Source organism: Octopus bimaculoides, chromosome 5 (genome assembly GCF_001194135.2).
Source record: "Octopus bimaculoides isolate UCB-OBI-ISO-001 chromosome 5, ASM119413v2, whole genome shotgun sequence".
Taxonomy (NCBI): Eukaryota; Metazoa; Mollusca; class Cephalopoda; order Octopoda; family Octopodidae; genus Octopus; species Octopus bimaculoides.
The window spans coordinates 121,757,833-121,783,263 of record NC_068985.1 but is presented as its reverse complement, the minus strand read 5'-3'; the positions used below and the strand labels follow the sequence as shown (position 1 = coordinate 121,783,263).

The window sequence follows — 25,431 nt, the reverse complement described above, 5'->3', positions numbered from 1 at the left end:
TGTCACAACATATGAATGAGAAAGAAAGGGGTGATAGATGAATAAGGAAGTAAGGGGTTATGGCAAACTGGTGGGATGGTGAACATTTAATGCTGAAAAGAAAAATCAAAATGTTTCAACTCTGATTATATGTGTGTATGTGTACAAGGGAAGTCTGAATGTATGTGAACATTGACAAGTGTATTAACTTAATTTATCATTCATATTTATATATAAAATACTACAATTAGCCATCATTTTTGATGGCACAGGGCCAGTTAGTGTATATATATATATAATGTGTGTCTCTTTATCTTGATGTTGTAAATAAGTATCACTGTCCTACAAGCAGTGTCATTCATTTCCAATATTCTGTGAAAATATGTCTGGGCATGGGGAAATATTACTTTGTTCAGAAACAGGTGAGGGTTGGTGGCAGGAAGAACATGTGGCTGTAGAAAATTCGTTTCAATAATCTCTGATCCATGCAAGCATGTAAAGTTATACATTTAAACAATGATGATGATGAAGGTTATGTTTAGCCCCAGGTTGATATTACAGGATAATTAAAATCTCCTTTAGCATATGTATATCTATTTTTTAGCTTAAATGGTTAAAAAGATATTAACAAGTATGAGATCCTGGGTTTGATCCTTCTGACTGGCATCTTGAGCAAATGCCATTTTTATAGCTTTGAATCAACCCATATCTTTGTAAATGGAATTGGGTAGATGAAAGCTGTATAAAAGTATGAAAAGGTACAGCCTTGTCATGCTGATTCTGCCTAAGAATTTATCACGTGTTAATTCAGGAGCAGGTAATTCAGTTGATCAAACCACTGAACTCTCATAGTCAGTCCCAGAAATCCACCACCATCTACACTTGAGCACATAATTATTAAATCTTAGAATGAAGCATCTTGCTCAAGAACATATAAACGCTCATACACACACACACATACATATACATGTGTGTGTGTTTGTCCCTCACCACTGCTTGACAACCAGTGTTGGATTGTGCACATCCCTGTAACTTTGCAGTTTGTCAAAAAGTAATTCATAGAATAAGTACCAGACTTAAAATAACAAAGTACTGGGGTTGATTTAACTAAACCCTTCAAAGCTGCAGTCTAATACACACACACACACACACACACACACACACACACACACACACACAAAATGGTACACTGTGTGTGGGTGGGGGCTAGCATTTTTAGGTAATCAATATTTTCCCATCTTTCAATTATGACATTTTTCTAAAATATATGAATGATGTGTGTGTAATCTCAAAACATATTTGCAACATAGTAGCAAAAATAGTATTAAATATATATATAAACTAAATTAGAACAAAATGAAAATGTTAGCATTTAAATACTAAAAGGAATTTTTAATCACGTGTGTGTGTGTGTGTGTGTGTCTGCACATGTCAACCAACAAGGGTATCTCTTCCTTGGTTGTTTATGACTAACATGTTTCTTCAGGTTTCCCAAGCATTAGTTTGTATTTTCTAGATCTTTAAAAGTTACTTTGAATTTCTTAGTCATGTAGCCTGCCTGATGATAAGTCATATCGCATGGAGTTCACTTTCTGACAATTCGCCCATGTCTGCACTATATAGTAAAAATTTTGAATTTTAATCAAGAGGTTAATTTTGTGTAGTTTTTGTCCTGTTTTTATTGTTTTATCCTATCTAGCATGCCTTCTTTTAGCTATTTGCATAGATTAGTGCTCCCATGCTAAATTTTTATGGAAATTATTAACAAAGATAACTTATTAAGAAAATATTTTGGACATTGACACATTGTCGGTCACTTTTCTGCTCACTGATAACTCAGTGACTTACTGATTATTTTTATCCCAACAAAGATTTTTTTGATATATATGTTTAATATATAAGCATTGTATCCAGTTTAAATATTTTTATCTCAAAAAAATAATCACAACCTCTCTAAACATTCAACACCACCTTGTGAGCCCATAACACCTCCAGGCTGGAGCACGCTCTACCACCAAAGTTAAGAATCACTGCTCTGGGTACTTGAATTGAAGAAGTGTCTATGAAAAGTATAACTTCTATTCTGTTTGGAAGTATTTGCAAAACTTCCTGTTTCTAAGTCTTGTGTCTTTCATTCTCTTTCTCTTTCTTCCCCTTCTGTCTCCTTCCTCTTTTTGTCTTCTTCCCTATTGTTTTCTTTCCTCTTTCTTTCTCAATCTTTTTCCATTGGCTGTGGTCATTTTGGACCTCATTCAAAAGAAATCCTCCCATATAGTCAATAAAATCTCTCAGTCTAACCTTGATTTTCCACCCTCTTCATCATCACCATCCTAAAGGTGTAGCTGCTTTTCATCCCTCTTCACTTTTAAACTGATTTCTTGCATAAATTGTATTTTTTCTGCTGAACTCTGTAGATTCCAAGAATTTCAACCCTCTGGAATTCTTTCTCATTCCATCAATTCCTATATTTCATTAAACTTCAGTTTTAAAGCACTCCCTATCTCATTGGCCAAGGAAATGCCATTGGTTGTAGGCAAACATCACCACTTTGGATGAGAGCTATCAGTTTACAAATATTCAATGTTTAACCCTTTAGTGTTCAGATTAATCTGTCAAATGTAATGCTCATTTGTTCACATTATATGGAATTATTCAGGTTCAAGAGGGATGTCCACGATATTTGCTTGTAACTTTGCTAATTTTTTTACATACAGATTTGCAATTTTGTCAGTTACATAGCTATAAACCAGTGGTTTATAGTAATGTAATTTTAGCAGATCTTTCTGATTAAATGTTACTTTTATGGGCAGGTAAATTTAATTAACAGGTGTAAAAGCAATAACTTTATGTATAAACACTAAAATTTGAAATTCTTAATGCTTCTAACATGTTTGATTTGTTACTAAAATTATCCCAGATGTCAATTGCCAACAATTTTGTCATTTTTCAAGATGAATTACATGAATTTGAATTAAAATACAGGTATAATCGATACAAGATTTTATTCTTTCTCTATCTTTCATTCAAATATTTTCATTGGAAAGTACAAAACTCTTTTACTAGTTAATATAGCATTGGCTTTGTACTCTTATACAATTAAGTGAATACATTTACATAGCAGAATGCCCCTTAAAAAAGAAAATGCTCATTTAAGGGTGAGACAAAGATGAATACAGGTGTGTAACATACTGAAAATAAATGTGTTTTTCTCACTTTCACATATTATTTGTAATAAAATGAAGGGAATATATGACAGTATTACTAAAAACAGCAAAATATAGTTGTGCTATATTTCTATTGTGAAACTGTCTAAAGCCCTTTACACAAAGGCACTTTGCAAAACAAATACATGTGAGGTCTCGGCCTGATAGTCTTTCGCAAATTTTCTTCTTTGCAGCAAACACAGTCTGCAAACTTTTTTTTCCTTCCATTTATTTTTCCCACTTTATGGAAGTCAATATTTTCTTTGACATTCACCTCTGTTGATTTTGCTTTTCTCTCAGTTCTGTGCTTTCTGGAAGAAAAGCCTTCGTGTAACTGAGATGTGATGTCAGCCCAAAATTTCAAATGGTCATAGTCCTTTGGTGGTGGCTTTTTGCATAAACAGTATATGAATTAACTATAGTTAGATATAATGTGGCAGGTATATGGATTGCCATACTTTATGTCAGGACTCCAGTAGTTCCACAGTTGAGTAAGCTGCTTGATACCAAACCTAATGTTTATAGTAAAAAAAGAGCTCACATTTCTGCAATATCAGTTGGCTGCCATAAGTGGATTGGGTCTTCTATGAATAGAAATTATGCATTGAGCATATTTATTTGAGCGGACCTGGCATACAGTCACCCCCCACCCCCACCCCAACTGACCTTTTCGATGATTTTCAATGAGGGAGATTCCGAATAAGCGAGAAACCACGTTTTCAAAATTTTTAATTCCCTCCCAATTTTTAATTAACTTTTTTCAAAATTTTATTTATTTTTTTTTTTTTTTTTATCTACATGGAAAAATACAGCAATTAAGAATATGGGGTGGAGAACAAAATTTAATTTCAAATTTTTTATGAAAAACTCCAAAATCGATCCACATCACATCCCGCTGTCTAAAAGTGAAAATGAACGGCTGTGTTGTCCGTTTCTGCATGCATACATTTCTAGAGAAATAGCAAAAGACCACGGTATGTGAAGCTCTCACCACAAAACTGGATATGCTAAAAATAACAGCGATAGAAATTGTTGCATGTGCACACACAAGTGCAAAAATTCTCCAGACATTTAGCTGTTATTTTTAGAATATCGAGTTTCGTGGTGAGAGCTTCACATGCTGTAGTACTTTTGCTGTTTCACTATAAATGTGCACATGCAGAAACGGACAAAACAACTGTTCATTTTCATTTTTAGACAACGAGATAGGATATGGATCAATTTTGGAGTTTTTCATTAAAAATTTTAAATTAAAATTTGTCTTTTGCTTTTTCGCCCCCTATATTCTTAATATCCATATTTTTCCATGTAGATTGAAAAAAAGTTTAAAATTAAAAATGTGGCGGAGGGGTATTAAAAATTTTGAAAACGTGGTTTTTTACATATTCGGAATCTCTGTCATCTAAAACATAGGAATCCTACAGCGAAAAAAAAATTGGAAAGGTCAGTTTAGGGGATGGGGTGACTGTAAACCAGGTCCGCCAACAGTTTCAAAAAGTGCTTTTCCGTAAAAACGAAGAGTCCAGTGGTTGAGCATAAGGGGGTAAACTGAGTTGTCGACTAGTCTTTTCTGTGAACTCGGGAATTGTGGTTGATGTATCTTCAACCATGTTGGCGTAATGTTTATGATATCATTTTCATCACTTTCATTATCAAAATCTTCCTCACCCAATGAAGATTCATAAATATCAATATCAGATTCGTCCAAAGACAAATCACTGTTTGTGTTTATATTTTGTACATCAAGAGTAAAACCTTTAAAGTACTAATCGCTACTTGCTGACACCATATCGTTAAAACTAAGATATACACTTCTCTTCAAATGTTGGAAAAACCAAGAAGTCTCCAAAATTTCACAGTATTTTTATTTGAATAAAAGCAGGAAAGGCTTTATCTCGCATTCTCAAGGCTACAAGAATTCAATGACGTGATTTTTTTATTTTTAGCAATTTTGTAGAGGAATCAGATACAGTCAGATTTGGCTGTAAATAAAGGTGAATTATTTTCAACTGGTTTTGGCTGGTCCGAACACTATGGTGGTTAAAGATATAAAGGCTGAGTTGATTGTCTTTCACCATTTCCTGCTCCTCCATGTCTACTAGATACAGCAAATGTTTTATACAAACATTTAGTATTTAAAATGTTTGGGGAGGAGGGGAGTTGACTTTCCCACTTCTCTAAGGATGGCTACTGTCTTAAATATAAAACCTGTCATAAACAATTCAAAGAAATGTTAACATGTAGCAATTCATGAGAGATAAAAAGAAAAATTGACCTGGATATTTTCAAAACCAGTTCTCTTTTAGAGGCGGTTTTGTTTACTGATTTATGGATGGAAACTAATCATGTCTTTGATCTGTCATAAGATCATTTATTTCACTTAATGTCTGGGTTTTTTTCTCTGTTAATGTAGCTTATTTGGGAGGTAAGTGAGACAAGATTTTAACAACCAGTAGCCAACCCTTTCCTGTTAACTTCTTGCTGCCAACCCTTCATCAAAACAGTTTTTTATTGTATTTATTTATTTATTTATTTTCAGATCCTGATAATCCAAACAAAGTAATTCTGCAAAAACTGATATTAAAAGTAGATTCAAGACCAGATGTAGTTATTTCACTCATAGGTAAAGTTTCAGGATAATTTGACAGTTGTCTTTATATATATATATATATATATATATATATATATATAACAATTTTATATGAATTTTCTAATTTTTTTTCTTTTCCATTTCTTTCTCCTCCTCATCTTTGCATGCTACATTTAGGCTGGAGTGTAAACATCCGGCACTAAAGCATGGGATGATGTCAGACTCTCTTAGAAGTAATTTTTTTTTTCAATCAAATTTTATTTTAATTGAAGGGAAAATTAAAAATTATTGCACTTTCTCTTGGGCATTTCCCATAAGCAATACCATATGTTTTTTTTTTTTTTTGTAATAGTAATTTAAATAGTGCCCATATACTGAGGAATTTTGAGATCCACACTGTCTCATATTTGGTAGCTAAGGAAGTTACAAATTTGAGCACATTTTGGAACTATTTTTTTGTCAATCAACCAAACAACAGTTTGTTGAACTTGTAGACTGAAATATAGATCTTTCACTTACCATCACTGTTTGTCTCATTCACACTTTATAAATTTTCTTTTTTTTTTTTAATTTATAAATTTTCTTTATAAATTTTTTTTTTTTTAAATTTATTTCCTTTGGGATTTAGTATTACACTACACAGGATACACCAACTGCTGTTTTACATTGAGTTAAAAACACTGACTGTTAGCTTAGATCTATTTAAAATACATAACACATTTTTTCGTTTTCCTTTAAATGGGTTAACAGCGTTTATTGCATTTGCACACATACATAGGCAGTGGTGGGGCCAGAGTATGAAGGTGTCATCAACATATCGCAGCCCAGCCATAGTGTTGGTTTTAGTGGTGTTGAATACTTTGAGAATTTGGCTACTAACCCCAAGATTCTGAGTTCGATTCTAAGTAGTGACCTGAATAATGATAATAATAACAACAACATAAAGAAATACCTTAGGAATGAGAACCCAAGTTCGAAATTTCCCCAAGACACCTGATGAAGGCTGGAGGGTATGTCAACCGAAATGTTGTGTTAACAATAAACAATAAACAAGATGAGGACAAATATCTGTCAATTGTAAATAATGTACATAATTCCTCATCTCTTAAATATAGAACTGTATTTCCTGTGGTATATTTTATGAACTTCAGAAGGATGAAAGGCAAATGGTAACAGTTTGCAAAGAACTAGGCATTCACTCTTAACAGCTCTGCCAGTTCACTGTGTGTGTGTGATGTGTACTTCATTATTAGTGGATGCAGACATATTTACACAGTTAAGAAGTTCACATTGCAATCATGATTCAACCCAAAATTCAATCTCACTGTTGCAAGTGCAATTACCATAATCTCAGATTGACCCAAGCCTTCTGAATGAATTTAGCCAAATGTAACCTTTTTGAGAAACTTGTTACATGGGTTGTACTTATAGCTCAAGAGTCCAATTTGTGTTGCATTGATTCCACCATATAATCATATTAAGAGTACATGTCTGTGGAATACTCAGCCAATTTACATGTTAATTTGATGAGTAGGTTATCCATTGGTGCAAATTTTGCATTACTATTACTTTGTTTGACAAAGCTCAATTCTTTCCATGTCTACATATCTAATTGACACTAAAAATAGCAATTAGCTGTTAAAAGCATGCACTATTAGTTGGTGATTGCATAGGTTTCTGTAATTTAGTTTTATGTTGTTCTCTATATTTTTTCAGGTGATCTGAGCAAACTCTGTAAAAATGCATTTGTTATAAAAGAAGGTTGCAAATATCGAATGCAGATTGATTTTTATGTTCAACGAGACATTGTCTGTGGTTTGAATTATTACCAAACTGTCTATCGTAAAGGTATCAGAGGTATGTATGATTTATTGTAATTTTCCTTTTATAGTTCTAGCTGGTTTTTCTACATTTTCATTTTTAATGTTTAGCAACCTACTAACACTGGGTGCTAAATCTATATTGTATTGGACAAAACTACTTTTTTTCTCTAGATGAGAAAAGATTATGTATTTCAGTGATAGACATAGATATCTCAGCTTCCTCAAAACGGTTATAGATTTGTTGATTGCAAAAATTTGTTGAAATTGACCAGAACACAAGTCCCTCTCTCTTACAAGTAAAATTTACAATCTCAGAACCTTTAATCCTTTAACTGTGAAATTAAATTTCATGGTTATTTCACTAATGATGTTAAATCATCATCATCGTTTAACGTCCGCTTTCCAAGCTAGCATGGGTTGGACGATTTGACAAAGGACTGTTGAACCAGATGGCTACACCAATCTCCAATCTGACTTCTGACCGAGACCTTTGGAAATATGCTGTGCGTGAGAAGACCCGGCAAGCCAAGTGAGACCAAAATCCAAGGCCTCTGCCAGGGATGTAGCCAGCCCACTTATACGTACCTTTCCTTCATTGGACACTAAACTCGGCTTGCGAAGACCTGTTGGGGCAAGCAAAAGCGAAATCGTGATGGCACCACCGTTCGAGCGTGATCGTTACCAGCGTCGCCTTCCTGGCACTTGTGCTGGTGGCATGTGAAAAGTCATTCGAGCGAGATCGTTGCCAGTGCCGCTGGACTGGCTCTCGTGCAGGTGGCATGTAAAATACACCATTTTGAGTGTGGCCGTTGCCAGTACCGCCTGACTGGCCTTCGTGCTGGTGGCACGTAAAAGCACCCACTACACTCTCGGAGTGGTTGGCGTTAGGAAGGGCATCTAGCTGTAGAAACTCTGCCAAACCAGATTGGAGCCTGGTTAAATATCTACCAAAAATTAGAATTTGTGTTTTCTACGTATCATGTTGCCTCAAACTTCAAATATTCCAACACTAGTTTCAAACACTACATTCCTCAGCAAAAGATAGGTTGATATATAAAACCACTTTCCATAGTTATGGATAATGAAACTGAGTGGATTAACATCTACAGTAAAAGGATTCAATGGGTTTCATGTGACCCACAAAAGCATGAAAAGGTGGACATTAAAATGATAAACATAGTGTTCCATTTTGTTATTGAATATTGTTTGGTCAAGTTCTTGTTAGCTTTTTACTTCAGATAATCTTAAGTGGTTCCTGTATTTAAAGCAGGCATTTTTGACTGAATGAGCTATATTAAAGATTTTGTTTCTTGTTTCCTCTGTGGTCATTTTCCTGGCATAAAACCTAACTCACAAAGTATCCCAGAATCTTACATGTAAAATAGCTATTAAGACATGCTTCAGTCAGCAAGTTTATTTATATCATTATTGCATTATCTTGCAGTGAATTTGTTCGGTTATTTGCATTCATTTTTCCCTGCTAATATGGGTTAGACAAGCTTATTGCTGAAATATTGTTTTATAGCTAGATGTTCTTCCTGTTACTCACCCTTCCCTTGCCTTGAAGTAAAGGATTTTCTTTTTATTGCCCTACTCTTCAAAATTTCTGAGCTATAGTACATTGGTAACATGAAATTTAAGCCTATGTCATCAATTTGCTGAATGGTTTTTATGTGAAGACAAGAATGTAAACACTGACACATGCACCTTGGCATGGCTATGTGGTTAAGAAGTTTGCTTCACAACCATGTGGTTTTAGGTTCATTCCCCCTCCATGGCAACTTATTCGAGTGTCTTTTATAGACCCAGGCCAGTCGAAGTCTTGTTGGTGAATTTGGTAGATGGAAAATGAAAGAAGCCCATTGCCTCTATGTTTTGACATTGTACTAATTGTAAACAAAATCCACCATCATGCAACTGCTGCTGTTTGTTTGCAATCTTCTGTGAAAAAACGTTTGGTCATTGTTTTTTCTTGTTCAAAGGACTAAGGGAAATATTACCTTGCTTGGAAACATTAGGGTTGGTGACAGGAAAAGCATCTTGCTTTTGAAAATCTAAGCAGATATCATCTGACCCATGCAAGCACGGAAAAGTGGACGTTAAAACAATGATGATGATACACATGCATGTGAGAAGGGCTTCCACACACTTTCTGTATAACAGTTCTACTCACAAGGCATTTTCCCAAGGTGTCATACATACAACGGGGTAGAATTCACAGCTTAGCTGAAATCTTCCACTGGACAAGACAGATAACATCACTGAGCTCAGGTATTTCTATGATAAAATGTTGATGCCCCTGCCATTAATCACTTGTTCCTTTCTATATAAACTTGGTGAGTGTCACCATCTAATTGTGGAAATCATAGCAGATTATGATCTTTCTACTTGAAATAAATTTACAGTAGGAGATAAAATCGAAAGTTTTACAATATCAATGATTAATTGGTATTTCTTTATTTTGAGCCGTCTGTTGTCTTCTGACAGTTTGAAGGATGCCTAAGAAGCAGCTGGGTGGATAACAGAATTTAGAAATGAATGAGGTCCTTAGAGAAGTGAAATTAATAAAAATTGAAGATTATTGTTTGGAAAAGATATATTTTGTATTATTTTCACAAATAGTTACATATTTTATCTTATTTATTTCAGTTGATAACTTCAACCACATGGTGGGGAGCTATGGTCCTTCTAAAGATCTCGTAAGTTATTTGACGCCTAGTGAAGATGCTCCATCTGGATTGATTAGCCGTGGTACTTACACTGTGCGCAGTAAATTTGTTGATGATGATGGTATTGAGTATCTCAAATGGGAATGGGCTTTTGAGATCACGAAAGAATGGAAATAAACTCTAACAAAAATCACTAATTTCCATTTCACATTATGCTATATAATTTTTAAGATCAAAAAATGGAATGATTCAGCTAAAAATCATGTAATTTCAGCTTCTCAATTTTTTATTTTTTTTTTTAATATTTTTTTATAATTTTATTCTGCTGCATGATAGAAAAAGAAGATAGAAGAAAAAAAAATTGACAATTTGCACAATTTTCTACCCTTCCTCTGCTGTTTCTAATGAAGTCCACTTTCAATATAGAATTCCTTTCTTTTCTGTGGGTTAACAATTGGCAGTGTGTAGCCTCCACAAACATGGACTACCTTGCTGTTCACTTACAGACCAATCTCTGTCATTTCATATACAAAGAAAAACAAAATTTAAAACACTTTATTTTCATTTCAATTTCAAAAGCTATATTTTTGTGCTTTTTCTCTTTGCTTAAATGCCATTCAAAAGATGCTTTTTGAATCATGGTATGCTGTCCATTTATTTATGCTGAATGTTAGCTTTTCTCTATCACTCTTTCTCCCTTCCTCCTTTCTTTATTGCCCTCCCCCCACCACCTTTCTATTATTGTTAAAAATATACCTTGAACCATTTCTTTCTGTTCAGATAATGTTAGATCATGAAATTACAGCTCCTTTATAATCATTATTGGGACAGACCAGTGAATTTCCTTCTAGAGATTCTCATTTTACTAATCATGCAATAACAAAATTTATATTATTGTAATAGCTGAATCCTGTCTCCCTCTCTCTTTCTCTTTTCTTCTCTCTAAACTTTGGCAGTGATGATGGTCAGCATTGTATCTTTTGTTTTGATGAAATAAAGAAAACTATGAAAAAAAATCTCAGTATTTACTAAGCTGATTGCCTTCAATTACCTCTTTTCTTGCTTATAAAGTATATTTACATCACTGGAAATAAATTCCTCTTCTTCGTAACAATCACTGGTTACATTAATTTGTTCATGATATTCCTTTCAAAATAAATATTATAAACCATTTAATTCAGTGATTAAGACAGCCAATATTATGGAATTATCAGTCAACCACCTGGCTTTAGTTATATAAACTTTTCTCTTTTGTTTTGATTATTTATTGTTTTAGAGAGTAATAGGTTTGTGGAATTGGTAGAGCATCAGTCAAAAATGTCATCGAGTATTTGTTCTGACTGTTAACATTTTGAGTTCAAATCTTAAGATCAACTCAGCTTTGCCTTTCGTTATTCTGGAGTTGATCAAATTAATTACTTGTCAAATACTGGGGATGATAGAATGAACTGTTTGCTACTTCATCAAATGCGAGACCTGTCTATTTAAAAACAGTTATTATATGTAACAAAATTTTTTTACCTGGCACATGTTCTGAGTTCAAATCCACTGTTGTCTTACCTTCCAGCCTTCTGGTATCAATAAAATAAAATACCATCAAGTATTGGGGTTAACATAATCAAATGTTACCCCCACAAAATTTCAGGCCGTGTGCTTTTTGTTTTGTTTTGTTTTCCTTTGTGTTGTTTCTTTTTACTGTTTTAGATTAAAGTGAAGCTTATCAACTGGGTACACTGTAACATATAGTTATATGCTATGTCTAGTCAGAGCACACAGGACAGTTGGGGCATAAGCTGGAAAAATGTAAATGCAACAAAGCAAAACCTAAATTAATGGTGTCCCTGCTATGAACATTGTAATTTGATCAAGATTCCCAAGGCTTCATGATTATATTTTGTTTTTACTTTCTGAATTGTTAAAAATATGAGATGATCTAGAGATACCTGGAGAAAACTATTTGTGGATTTTACCAACCCAAAAGGATAATTGTAACTTTAGCAACTCATTAGTCCATTTTTCATGCTAAGGCCTTTTCTGTATCTCACTAGCACTTCAAAATTATAGAGCTGTGTGTGTAATGTCTGCTTTCTATGCTGCCATAGTCTCTCTACAGCTGGTTGCTCTTCCTAATACCAACCATTTTCAGAGTGCAGTAGATTTTGTGTGTGTGTGTGTGTGTGTGTGCCACATACTAATGAGGTTCTACTAGGAGGGAAGGTGAAGGTGGATGACTTTATGCCAGGTGTTGAAAAGTTAAGGTATGACAGAGGGTCAAGCACAGTTGCCTTGCTATAGCAGAGGTAACAGGTAGTGATGGGGTGCTAGAGCAAACCCTCAAGGTACAAAATGGTGAGGTTAAGAGGATACAGAGTGAGAGTAGTAACAAATGGATAAAGATGGGTATAGAGGTGAATATTGTGAGTTATGAACAAAGGTGGGGTGTAGTTATACTGTAGGCTTCCATACAGTTTCTGTGTAACAATTCCAACCACAATGCTTGAGGTGCCATGCTGAAATAGTACTCAAAAGCATGTGGTTATGAAGCAAACTTCATTTCACATCACTGTTCTTGTGAATGTTACTATTGTTGTTTAATTCCAGGTTAGGTTTAATCAAGAAGGATTATGTTCAATGTTCTGACCATGTTTCATTCACCCATCTTATTTGTGGTTTTTTTTTTAATTTTTTTTTTTTAAGATGGTAAGTTATGATTTGAAATTATTTTTGTAACTCGTGACCAAGTAGCAGTTCCCTTGTTAGCTATCTTTTTCTTTTGTAAACCCATTTGTTGTCAAATGAATCAGGTGAATGTTCATTATAATTGGTATCTATCAGTGAGTAGATTTGGTAGATGGAAATTGAAAAAAAGCCTGTCGTTTGTGTGTGTATACACACAATGCTTATTCAGTTTCCATCTACCAAATCTTTTTTGAGTTCTTTTGTGAAGTGACCAAATGTTGATTATATATACATACATGCACATGTATATTTCTGTCTCCTTATCTTGCCATTACATAGCAGTTGTAAATTAATGTCAGTCACACAAGTAGTCATTCATATACTGTAAAAACATGTCTGGCCAAATGGGAATATTACCTTGCTTGAAACAAGTGAAGGTTGATTACAGGAAGGGCATTAAACCATAGAAAATTTGCCTCAATAAACTCTATCTGATCCATGCAAGCATAGGAAAGTGGATGTTAGAACAAAGGATGCTGAGGACTACACAACCTTCTTTTAAGACAGCAGATTGTAACTTGAGGAAAATTTGGCCATTATTTTTTAATTTTACCTGAATTTCTGAGATGAAAAATTTTCAATATACAACAATTCAAGGCAGTAAATCGACAGTCATTAGAGTTAGAATACCATCTGCTATTTTTTTTCTCTGGCTTTTTATTCTGAAATTGTGCTACTAAAGTCACCTTTGCCTTTCATTCTGAGTTTAATAAAAATGTAGAATGCATAACAATTTAGGGCATTGGATTAACAAAATTGAAAATACCTTAAGTTATCTCTTTTCTTTCTGATGGCATTGCTGTGACAACACTGTTAAGGTGTGTGAGCCCAGGCTGGTGCCCTTTCCCTGAGATAAACAATGGTAGAATGGGAAACTGTTTACCTTCTTCAACCTTACCCAGGTCCATAATTGTGCAGATGCATGATCAGATTTAACAAATGGAAGTCCTATATATATATATGTATATATATATATATATATACACATACATACAAACATGGTGTATCTCAAAATTAATGCAACCAGCGTTTTCAATTTTGCCAAAGTAAAATATTGTTGCAATGCAATAGTTAAGGAAACAATTATGACCCTACCACATTTATTCAATGTGACCACTTCTATTTTGAATCTCAGCCTTAAGTCTAAGTGTGAATGCTTCACATGCATCTGTTCTTGTGAGATCGAAGCCTATTCCTGGTACGGTTTTGCCTTCAGAGTGATGCTTGAGATCTTCGTCTCCAAAATGGACAGAACAGAAAACTCCAACAGGTTGAGATTAGGGCTTCTTGAGGGCCATACATCCTTGCTTATGAACAATGATATGTTTTTCTGAATCTAGTGTTGTGTCTGAATGTAGCTGTAGGATGAAGCCAAATCTTGATGGCTCCAAGGTGTACCTTGAAAGTGCTCATTCACCCATGGAAGCAATTCAGCTTCCAGAATGTTGCTCATGTATTGCATAGTGTTCATTTTAAAACCCAAGGGCACAAAAATGTGAGACACCCAAACCATTATTGACTAGATTTTGATTTTGATTTTTGAGTCTAACCTTGATGGAGCCAGATATACTCCAAAGTTGGTCATAAAAGTGGTTTGCTGTCTGATGTCAAATTTATTTTCATCAGTGAACAGTAGGTTGGGCAGTGTGCATTCAGCAATCTGATGCAGGATAAGACAACTTCTCTCCAGTCTCATGGCCTTATAAACTTGTGTGACTTCATGGTGGCTGATCATCTTGCAGGGGTGGGTCTTGAGATCCTCCTTCAGCACTTGATACATCAATGTTCAACTTATTTTTTTTTTTGTGACGGTCAGTTTTCTGACAGAATGACAAGGATTTTGCTGTATCTTTTCTCTGGTACTTTTGTTAAGCTGAGGGGTCTGCACACTTCTTTTTCAGCCACATTCAGGTCGATCAGCAATGGAACCAGTCTCTTGAAATTTCTTGGCAATTTTCCAGACTTGCTCAGTTAATTTGAAGCTTTTTTGCTATAGCTGTATTACTTTCACCCCCTTTGTAGAGGGTTATGATTGTATTTCAGTCTATAGCCATTATCTAATTTGTATATCTGAATTTATTTCGGCTGAAACAAAAAGAAGATACACTAAGCTTTCATAATGAAGTATAATTTTCATATCATATCATATTTATTGGTAGTTATTAAAGCCTAAAACTTTGGTTGCCTTAATTTCAAGATGTCCTGTGTGTGTATATATATATATATATATATATATATATATATAATATACACACTTTGATTTATTTGGTCTTGTATCCTGTCTGTTATAGTCAATGGTTCAAGCATTGAAACTCCCTACCTTATTCAGGTATCTATAATATTCAGAATGTTAAGAACCTATTATTTAATCCAGGTTGGGGTTAAGGTTAGAACATTCTCATTTAGTTGACTATATATGGGATATCTCTTGCTTGTTCTACTCAAACATCATTTTAATGACTATTTTTTTCATGCTTGCTTTGTTTACATGAAACCTGCAACAGATCTTCCATGGCTGGATGTTCTTCCTGTCACCAATCTTCACTTGTTTCTAGCAAAGTAATATTTCCCCAAATCCTTGTAACTGAAACAGTTCAGTTGTTAGGCATATTTTCATCACAGATTGTAAATAATTAACATCTTCTTTCTGCAAGTGGTGATTTAGTTAACATTGAATGCAGCTGTCAAGAGAAGGAGACATACACTCATGCTCACTACATAGCTTTTATTTTTTACTTGTATCAGTCATTTGACTGCAGTCATGCTGGGGCACCACATTGAAGGGTTTTATTCAAACAAATTGATCCTAGGACTTATTCTGTCAGTCTCTTGTCAAACTGCTAAGTTATGGGGACATAAATGCACCAACACCAGTTGTCAAGTGGTGGTTTGTCCTCCATTTGACAATCAGTGTTGGTGTGTTTATGTCCCCACAACTTAGTGGTTTGGCAAAAGAGACTGATAGAATAAGTGCTAGGCATTAAAAGAAAATAAGTATTGGGGTTGATTAGTTCAACTAAAAGTTCCTCAAGGTGGTGCCCCAGCATGGCCATAGTCTAATGAGTGAAACAAGTAAAAGATAAACATTAAAGCTATATATATATATGAACAAAACACTTATTCAAACTGTAACACAGTGGGACTGAACCCAAATCCATGTGGTTGTGAAGCAAACTTCTTAACCACAAGCCGTGTTTGCTCCATAGTATAGAGGTTGATTGACCCAGAAATTGAACTCATGCTCTCTATTTGAACTACTATAGTTGACTCTTAACATTTATATTCTCTATTTATCATTGTGCTGTTATTTCTAGAAGATTGAGCAACCACTTAGCGGTTTGTTTGGCTTGTCTAGCAGAATGTTGTTTAATTCCAGATCAACCCTGATAGTGCAAAGACATCCCAACCATGGCTAGACTGTCCTGTTTTGTTTTCAAGGATAGCATATTCATGATCACATGATTCAATGTGTTCTTCCTTTTTCAAAATGGTAATGATTTGATGAAGATAAGATTTAGTTGCTATTTCTAGGTAATCAAGTAGCCATGTAGAGGCATGTGGGGCACAGTATAGTGCTGGCTACAAACTACAGACCTCTCATCTGGTTATCCTGATATCCATCACCTTGCTTTCGTCTGTTTTATCTAAAACAGAAAAAAGGTTATTTCCTCATCATGGAAGTGTGATTTTTATGTATTAGACCATCCAGTTATATGGGGAAAGTACTTGCTTTACTGTCACATGCAGATATTTGAATTTGTATATCTTGTCTCCCTAAAAACTGATGTAGAAATGGCAGCTATCCCCACCACCACCAAGAAAAGCAAACCAAAGGAACTCATATAGTAATATGATGGTAGTCTCTCATAGTCCAAGAAAGACAGTTCAGCAATTTCTTGCTGAACAACCTGCACAAATAATTTGTTTATAGTGACCAAATATATGGGCTGTACATTAACTTTTACTCCCTCCATCAAATCAACACTGCTTGAATAAGTGCATGTTATACCACATATCAAGTATCAAAGTGATTACAGAGCAACATGAGATAAGGTGTTTTGTTCAAGAACACAATGCACCACTTGGTCCAGGAATTGAAACCACAATCTTGTGATCATGGGTGTAATACCCTAACCACTAGGCTATGTGCCCTCATAACAGAGTTATAATACTGCCAACTAAAATAACAGTATCTTTGCCTCTTATGTCCAGGTACTGAGTACCACTTAGAAAGGAAAAAGCTTGCTTGCTAGCGATATTGTTTTGGGTTCAATCTCAATGTGTAGCATGCTGGACAAGTGTCTTATAGTCCTGGGCTAACCAAAACCTTGTGAGTGGACTTGGCAGAGAAAAAAACAGAAGGAAGTTTGCTGGATGTTGTGTGTTTGTTTCTCCTGGTCCTGGTATCGTGTAATAGCTGTAAATGAGTGGTTTCATTCATTTCCAATTTTCTGTGAAAACATGTCCAATGATAGGGAAATATTATTACTTTGCTTGGAAGCAGGTGAGAAAATCTGCTGTACTGAATTCCATCTGACCCATACAAGCATGGAAAAGTAAACTTCAAAACAACAAAGGGGAGAAGGATGTGTGATATAGTATGGGACAACCAGACGAGTGGCCAATGAGTTTTAGCTTATCACCAGCCAGCTCTACATTGTGCATGACAAGCCTCTGCATGTTTGCTCAACCAGTTTTAGATCATGTTTCCCACTACATAGCCCAGACCATTTATTATTATTATTAGTAGTAGTAGTAGTAAGGCAGCAAGCTGGCAGAACCGTTTGCACGCCAGGTAAAATGCTTAGTAGCATTTCATCCATCTTTACTTTAATTGACTTACCCATCCGCAAAAATTTCAGGCCTTGTGTCTGTAGTAGAAAGGATTATTATTAGTAGTATTATCGGTGGGTCTGTTGTTCTAACACTAGAATAATTCATGTTTACCATATTCTGTAAGCTGTTTAGTTTTTTTAACACTAACTGCAGCCATGGCTGTGTGGTTAAGATGTTTGCTTTGCAGTCATGTGGTTTCTGGATCGTTTTCACTGTGCAATATATATATATATATATTCCAAGAGAGTTAGGGGTTGAGGATTCAACCCACTAAGGGATAGTATCTATCCAATATACTGCTGGGAGGGTACCCAATTATTGTTACACTAGTGTTATACCAAGTGCAATAAGTGGGTGCAGGTAAAAGGGGGTTATTTTACCCTAAATTTATATAGCAATGAGAAAATGGAGGAGAATATGCAGTATCCATTGACTTGCAGACAATGTATTCCGTTGATTAATCTGTTTATTTTATAACTAAATTGACAAAAACCACAATATACAGATACTTATGACATACCATGTCATATTAACAATTAAGGTTACAAATATAAAGGACATTTAGCTATTGGAGAATGGACAGAAACTTACAGCTGTTTCGGCCTAGCGTTGGCATGCCCCATTCTATCTCTATAGCTCCTGTACGCCGGAGTAATTAGCAGATGAAAATGATGTAATGGGTGACATGCATGATTTGCTATATATTTTAATATATTATGGCTTTGTCTTGTTACTTTACCCCGTATTATAGTGTGGTCGTGTAAGCGTGTATATGTACATAAGGATAGTTATTTATTTATTTATTTATTTCTGCATATAGACTTCTTAATAATCTAATCAATAACTCATTTAATCTTTGTATTGGTATATACAATCCATCTATATAAGTATATACAGAAATGAAGGGATGTGTATGTGTGTATGTATATGCGTATATATACATATATGTACGCGTGTATATATAGATATAAATATAAAAAACACGCGCATGTGTGTATGTGTACGTATGCATGCGTGCCTAACCCTCTTGACCAGTTGGTGTCTATCCAACTGTAGTTAAGCCTAGATAGTTTGAAACAATAGTTGTCCAATTAGATGAGAGGAATTAGCAGTATAAATTACCCCTCCCCAAATAGCAGCAGAATTTCTAATACCCACTACTAGAATGACCTGATCTTCTCCATAGGAAAAAATAACGGAGTACCTCATCACAAAGTTCAAAAAGTTGGCATATTATTATTATTGTTGCTGTTGTTGTTGTTATTATTATTATTATTATTATTATTATTACTATTAGTGTATCAATAACTCCTCAAGAAATAACTTCCACTTAGACCCATCCACCACATACAGAACTGACACACACGCACCCAACAAATTTTAACATATAAACAGCTTTCAAAACGCAACAAATAACGTTCATGCCAGGGATCATGTATGTATGGGAATATTTATATATACATATATGTATGTATGTACATATGTGTGAGGGGATAGATATATATGTGTATGTCCCCCTCACATGTGGTGGCAGTGACTGTTGACTATTTTGGTGTGCATGTACAGCCATCTGTGTATGTGCATCTGGACACACATATGTACTCATCTATGCTTTTGTATCCATATATATCTACGTATGGTTATGTATACAGGCACAGGCATGTGTATTGGAGTGTTTATAACTATTTATATGGTTTTATATACGGTTTGTAGGCTTTTTTATGTGCCTTATATTTTTATATTTTCATTTTTTATTATTTTTTTTTACTTTATTCTTATTTTATATTTGTATTGAATTTTGTAAATCTCTGAAGAGGCCTAGCGAATCATGCATGTACCCCCATTACATCATTTTCATCTGCTAATTACTCCGGCATACAGGAGCTATAGAGATAGAATGGGGCATGCCAACGCTAGGCCGAAACAGCTGTAAGTTTCATCTAATCTGTGCTAGCATGAAAAAAGTAGATATAGAAACAATGATGGTGACAATAATTATGATATAAATGGGAGGGGTATTAATATGGGTGGTTTTTGAATTAAAAATATAATTAAGGCATTTGAAGTGGAACTAACTGAGACGCTAGGTTGATCAAGTATAGTTGCTAAATTATTGAAACTATCTATTTTTATCATTTGCCCTATTGATAACTTTGTTGTTTAATCTCAATTTGGCCCTGATGTAAAACAAGTTTGGATCAAAGACATTCCATCTTTTCATTGCTCTGAGAACTATACTGAATATTGAGCAGCAAAGAACAACACTCTGGTAGACACCAATCTATGTACTAAATTTTTTGTTGTACTTGTTATCAATCCTAAGCTGTACATAGAATACTGTGTAAGATGCTGATAAAGGTCCTTTTTAGATATACTATGTAATATCTTCTTACTTTTTCGAAAACAAGATATTTGAAGAAATTTAGCTGCTATCTATAGCAGGTTGAGCAACTGTGTAAGAGAAAGAATGTGTTATCTTCAAATCTGGTACATATGTTTTCAAGGTAGTGTCAAAGAATAGCAGCAGCCCAATGATCAAAATAACTAAAAGAATATAGGACATAATTTGATCTCACATGGTGTTGCAGAATCAGAGGTAAAGGTGGTGTTCTGAGACAATTTCAGACCTTCAAACCAATGTACAATCATCATCATCATCATTTAACATCTGTTGTCCAAGCTGGCATGGGTTGGGTGGTTTGGCTGGGCCAGGCTCCAGTCTGATTTGGCATGGCTTTCTACAACTGGATGCCCTTCCTAATGCCAACCACTTTGAGAGTGTAATGGATGCTTTTATGCGCAACCAGCACAGGTGCCATTTGCATGACACTGGGGAGCATTTACATGCCAATTTGTGTGACACCAGTATCTGCCACGACTGATTTTGCTTGGCTTGATGGGTCTTCTTCTCAAGCACAATATAATACCAAAGGTCTTGGTCATTGCTTCCATGAGGTCGTACACTTGAAAGGAACTCAGCCACTTTGCCTCCTTGGGGCCCAATGTTCAAAAGATGTTCTTTACGTGCCACCAGCACGAGTGCACTTGACTTGACGGGTCCTCTCAAGCACAGCACATCGCCAAAGGTCTCGGTCATCAGTCTTTGCCCCAGTGAGGCTCAAAGTTCGAAGATCATGTTTCACCACCTCATCCCATGTCTTCCTGGGTCTACCTTTACCTGGATCTTGAAAATATCTGAAATAATCTTAGACAAGCCTCTTCTGAGAGACGTTTTTAGGGAAGAAGAAACTGCTCAGCTCTTCCTGCAAGCATCTAGAAAGGCTTTAACTATGACCCACACTGCTGAAAAGTTTTTCAAGAGGATGGCTTCTGAAAAAACTCTGTACTAAGATCCTGAAAGCAAGCTTAAGTTTGATATTAGTATAGTGAAAAAGTTAATTCATAGGTAGGCATTCACTAAAGTTCTTTTCCTTAGTTCCTTACTAAGCAATAAGAAATCAGTTCACTAGTTGAACTCAAGACCATCTTCTAGGTTTGGTACTTCCTCTGCTGCTCCTTGATAGACTTTGCAAGGGGGTCCAGATTCTCTGCATCAATAACTTGGTTCCTGTTATGGAGTTCAAAAGTTTGAAGGTCAGCATTGTAAGGAACAAAGTACAAATTAATAAGTGGTATCACTAGATCCCACTGCAACCTGGTACATAATCCTGCAATCTGGTACATAACTTTGATGTAGGGAAGAGAGTAGATAGGAACTCAATACTGTGTATTCAGTACAAATAAGTGATATACAAAAGTGAGGTAGGATATTTGGTAGATTGATTAAGAATCAGGTTTTCAAAATCATTAGATCTATAGAATAGTCAGCATGAGGAGCAACCTTAAAATATAATCTCTGATCTACTCATATAAGTTGACCCTAGATATAGTTGATATGTTTTATTACTTTTGTAATATGACAGTTGAATAAGAGCCTTGTAGGTAGAGTTAAAGTATGGAATAATTTCAGCAGGATGTTAACTCTGTTGACAAATTGCTTCTTTCACTATAAAAAAGTCATACCACATGAAGTAAGGTGTGCACTACAAAGACATGGCCATTGAATGTGAAAAATCTGAGAAGGCTGGAGAGAAATACAGTTGTGATTTACAGCCAACTAATAAAAAAAAATATGTATTTGAATTTCTAGTTCATTTAGCTGGTAAAAAGGAGTATTAAGATTCTTTTCTACTCTAGGCACAAGGCCCGAAATTTTTGGGGAGGTTGGGGGCAGTCGATTAGATCGACCCCAGTATGCAACTGGTACTTAATTTATCGACCCTGAAAAGATGAAAGGCAAAGTCAACCTCAGCGGAATTTGAACTCAGGACGTAAAGACAGACGAAATACCGCTAAGCATTTCACCCGGTGTGCTAACGTTTCTTATTTCTTTATTGCCCACAAGGGGCTAAACATAGAGGGGACAAACAAAGACAGACAAAGGGATTAAGTCAATTACATCGACCCCAGTGTGTAACTGGCACTTAATATATCGACCTCGGCAGAATTTGAACTCAGAACGTAACAGCAGACGAAATATCGCTAAGCATTTTGCCCAGCGTGCTAACGTTTCGGCCAGCTTTCCGCCTGGCAGGAGTATTCAGATTGACAAACTGCCTTGTCAGTATTGAGTTAGTATGGCAGTATTAATTTGTCAGTGGCATGACCAAAAACTGTCAAGCACGAAAAAGTCATTGTCAGCCATGAACTACAGTTTCCTATTTTCAACCTTAACCCTTTTGATATCAAGCCACTATAGACTTCCTCTAATTTAATGATATAAAAACATGCTCATTTTAAAGTGTTCATATGAAAATTAAAACCTTTCATCGTAATTTTACATTTGTTCTCTCTTTTTTTATGTTTTAAATACTAACTTGATAACAAAGAAGCTGGCTATAAGATCCCAACAAATTCTTGATTATTTTGAAGATAAATAAAAATTATTTTATTAAGAAAGAGTTATACACTACATCAAGCATTAATTGCAGTCTTTTTTCCAATATTTACTCTATGAAGGTCTTTTCATTCTCATGTGTATTTCCAGTACTTGAAGCACAAACCCTTCAAGTTACCTAATAATTACAACTGCATATTCATTCCAAGGATCTGGTTTAAAAGGCCATTGAGTGGTGGAGTTAGTGTCAACTTATTGAAATACTTCATGTTACAAGTTCTTACTCTTAAATCAGTGAAAATTCCTATGGGGCAAAGATTTACTTTTCACTGAAGAGACTTAGTAACTTGAACTTGGGACAAATGAAACATAAAAAAAAAAAAAAAAATTTTTAATCTGAGTTGACTATAATTAAAACAGTGTTATAAATTTAACTAAGAGAGTGAGAAATACAGCCCGAAGAATAGAAAATGTATCAAGAAATTCCTTCTATCATTAGCAAATTCAGAAAACTTGGCATAGAATTAATGGAAAAAAATTTATTTAGAGCATCCAACTAAGTTTAAATTACTGCAATCTGCAACTTGTGGGCAACAAATTGTCCACTGAGATTTTTTTATTTTTATTTTTGAATTCTCATCCATTATTCCATGCTTTATGAGTGGAATTGTTTTTGTTAAAGCAATATTTTTATTTCATTTTATTTAAGGCTCTCTTTCAGGTTTGAATTTATGACTATATGGTCAGTAGTCAAGTAACTTACTTGAAAGTATCTTGCTTCTATAACATGTAACAGATTAGTTAAAACAATGCTATATATGATACATCAGCCAAATTAAAGCTGATCCTTGTATTAGAAGGATCAATGAAGCTTGATCTTTGCTTTGTTTTCTGTTGTGTTTAATGAAAGAGAAATAATCATTTCTTGGACAGCTACTTGTTGGTAACTCTGATCTATCAACTACTGCCAACATCTAAACTGTTGTATAGAGATTTATAAACAACTATTTTCTTTACTACCTGAGTGTCTTTCCATACTCATTGACTATTAATATGGTTTCTATAGAGCTAAATCTACTGCTACACAGCAGTAACGTCTTTCTCTTGGGAACTTATGCAAAAGTAATGTTATTGTCCTTGGCATTTAGCAAAGCCTTCAACTGTATTAGACATAAAAATCTCATAGCAACAGGATTCTCCCAGATTCTTGTTCTATTAATTCTACTGTGCCCCAGGATTCAGGTATGTCTTTCACCCTTATCTTTCTACTCATTGATGACTTTCTTACTCTTAGATCTAATCACATAACACCTATGCAGATGTTATCACTTTTCACTTCTTTCTAAGGATAGGAAGGAAATAATTTCTGGCCTAATGCACAAATGTTCTTCACTAAAGAATACTGTTCACATCCCTCAGTGGGTGATGGTGCACAAATACTCAAGAATGTATGTAAAGAATTCAATTTGACTGAGTGAGAGAGATTTACTCATAAATAACCATAGGTGTCCTGTATTTTCTGCCTTTCTCTGTATTGTCTGTAGGTACTATATTGGTACTATGCTAGTTTGTGCTCCTCTGACCTCACAATTTGAATATCACTTACTCAAATAATTTCATTCCTCTTGGCATCCATTCTAACCCATTGTAAAGTTCCTCACTAAATTACTTGTCCAATCAGATATTCCTAGAACTCAAACTGGGAATCAATAGTTGTTACATCAATATTTCTACAATTTTCTCCTCTTTAACATCATTTTACCACATAATTTTTTAATGTCTTCATGAATTAGGAATGTTTTTAGTATAAGATCTCTTTCAATTGTTTTATCATATATTATTTCATATGTAATGTTTCCTGCCTGTTTCAAGAAATCTTGTCATTTAGTAAAGTATGAAGATAATATAACCAAATACATACTAGCTTGCTGAGCTTTTGTCCCTGAGAATTATTCCTGAATTTGGCATTTTACCCAGTGTGGAGGCAAACAAAATTAATACACCCTGCAAGCATATAGTAACCTCAAATATTTGTCAAGATTTTGTCTCTAGGAATTATGCCTGCATTTGGTTTAGATTACCTAGTTTTGGGACAAATAGGAAATATACTCTACAAACATATACTAAAGTATAGTTTTAGAGGTGAATTTCTACCTAATTCTCAATACAAAATTATTTCTAACATTCAACAGCAAATTCCATCATATCAATGAGAGATTCTATTTCGGTGAATGATTGAAGCTATTTATGTGCTTTAAATACCCTTGGTGAATTAATAAGTGCTTTATATTTGTATCTATTTTTTTTACGAAACCCAATTTGTTAGTCACAACTATAAATTAAATATTTATTATATTTTTCTCATTTAGAACATGGCTATAAGTAATTATTTAAAAATTGCTTACGTGGATCATTAAAACATCTAAATATTCTAAATCAAAAATAACCCCAGAAAATGCCTCATAAAATCATAGCATTTATTTTGTATCACATGCAAAATTAATAAATTACACATTGCCAAAATTCGAATAAAATAACACATGTAAAATATTTTGATGTAAATATTAAATGGAGTATTGAGAAAATATAATGCTTAAATTAAAATTTAGTGCGCTAAATAAAAATTTTTTTAAATGTAACACAAATTTTTCGTGGGCAAGGGAGCATTTATATTTTCTCTTTCTACTTAGTTTAG

General features: G+C 34.5%; 1 protein-coding gene across 2 annotated transcripts in view; it reads left to right on the top strand.

Annotated features, from left to right (window-relative positions):
* Nucleotides 1–11,296, top strand: part of LOC106882546 (rho GDP-dissociation inhibitor 1) — a 35,149-nt gene extending 23,853 nt beyond the window's left edge. For both annotated transcript variants that reach the window (XM_014933263.2, XM_014933262.2), the window contains exons 3-5: nucleotides 5,722–5,805; nucleotides 7,489–7,629; nucleotides 10,245–11,296. In XM_014933263.2, coding sequence (XP_014788749.1) covers nucleotides 5,722–5,805; nucleotides 7,489–7,629; nucleotides 10,245–10,441 — 422 coding nt within the window. In that variant the 3' untranslated portion in view covers nucleotides 10,442–11,296. The remainder of the gene's footprint in view (nucleotides 1–5,721; nucleotides 5,806–7,488; nucleotides 7,630–10,244) is intronic.
* The last annotated feature ends 14,135 nt before the right edge of the window (nucleotides 11,297–25,431 follow it).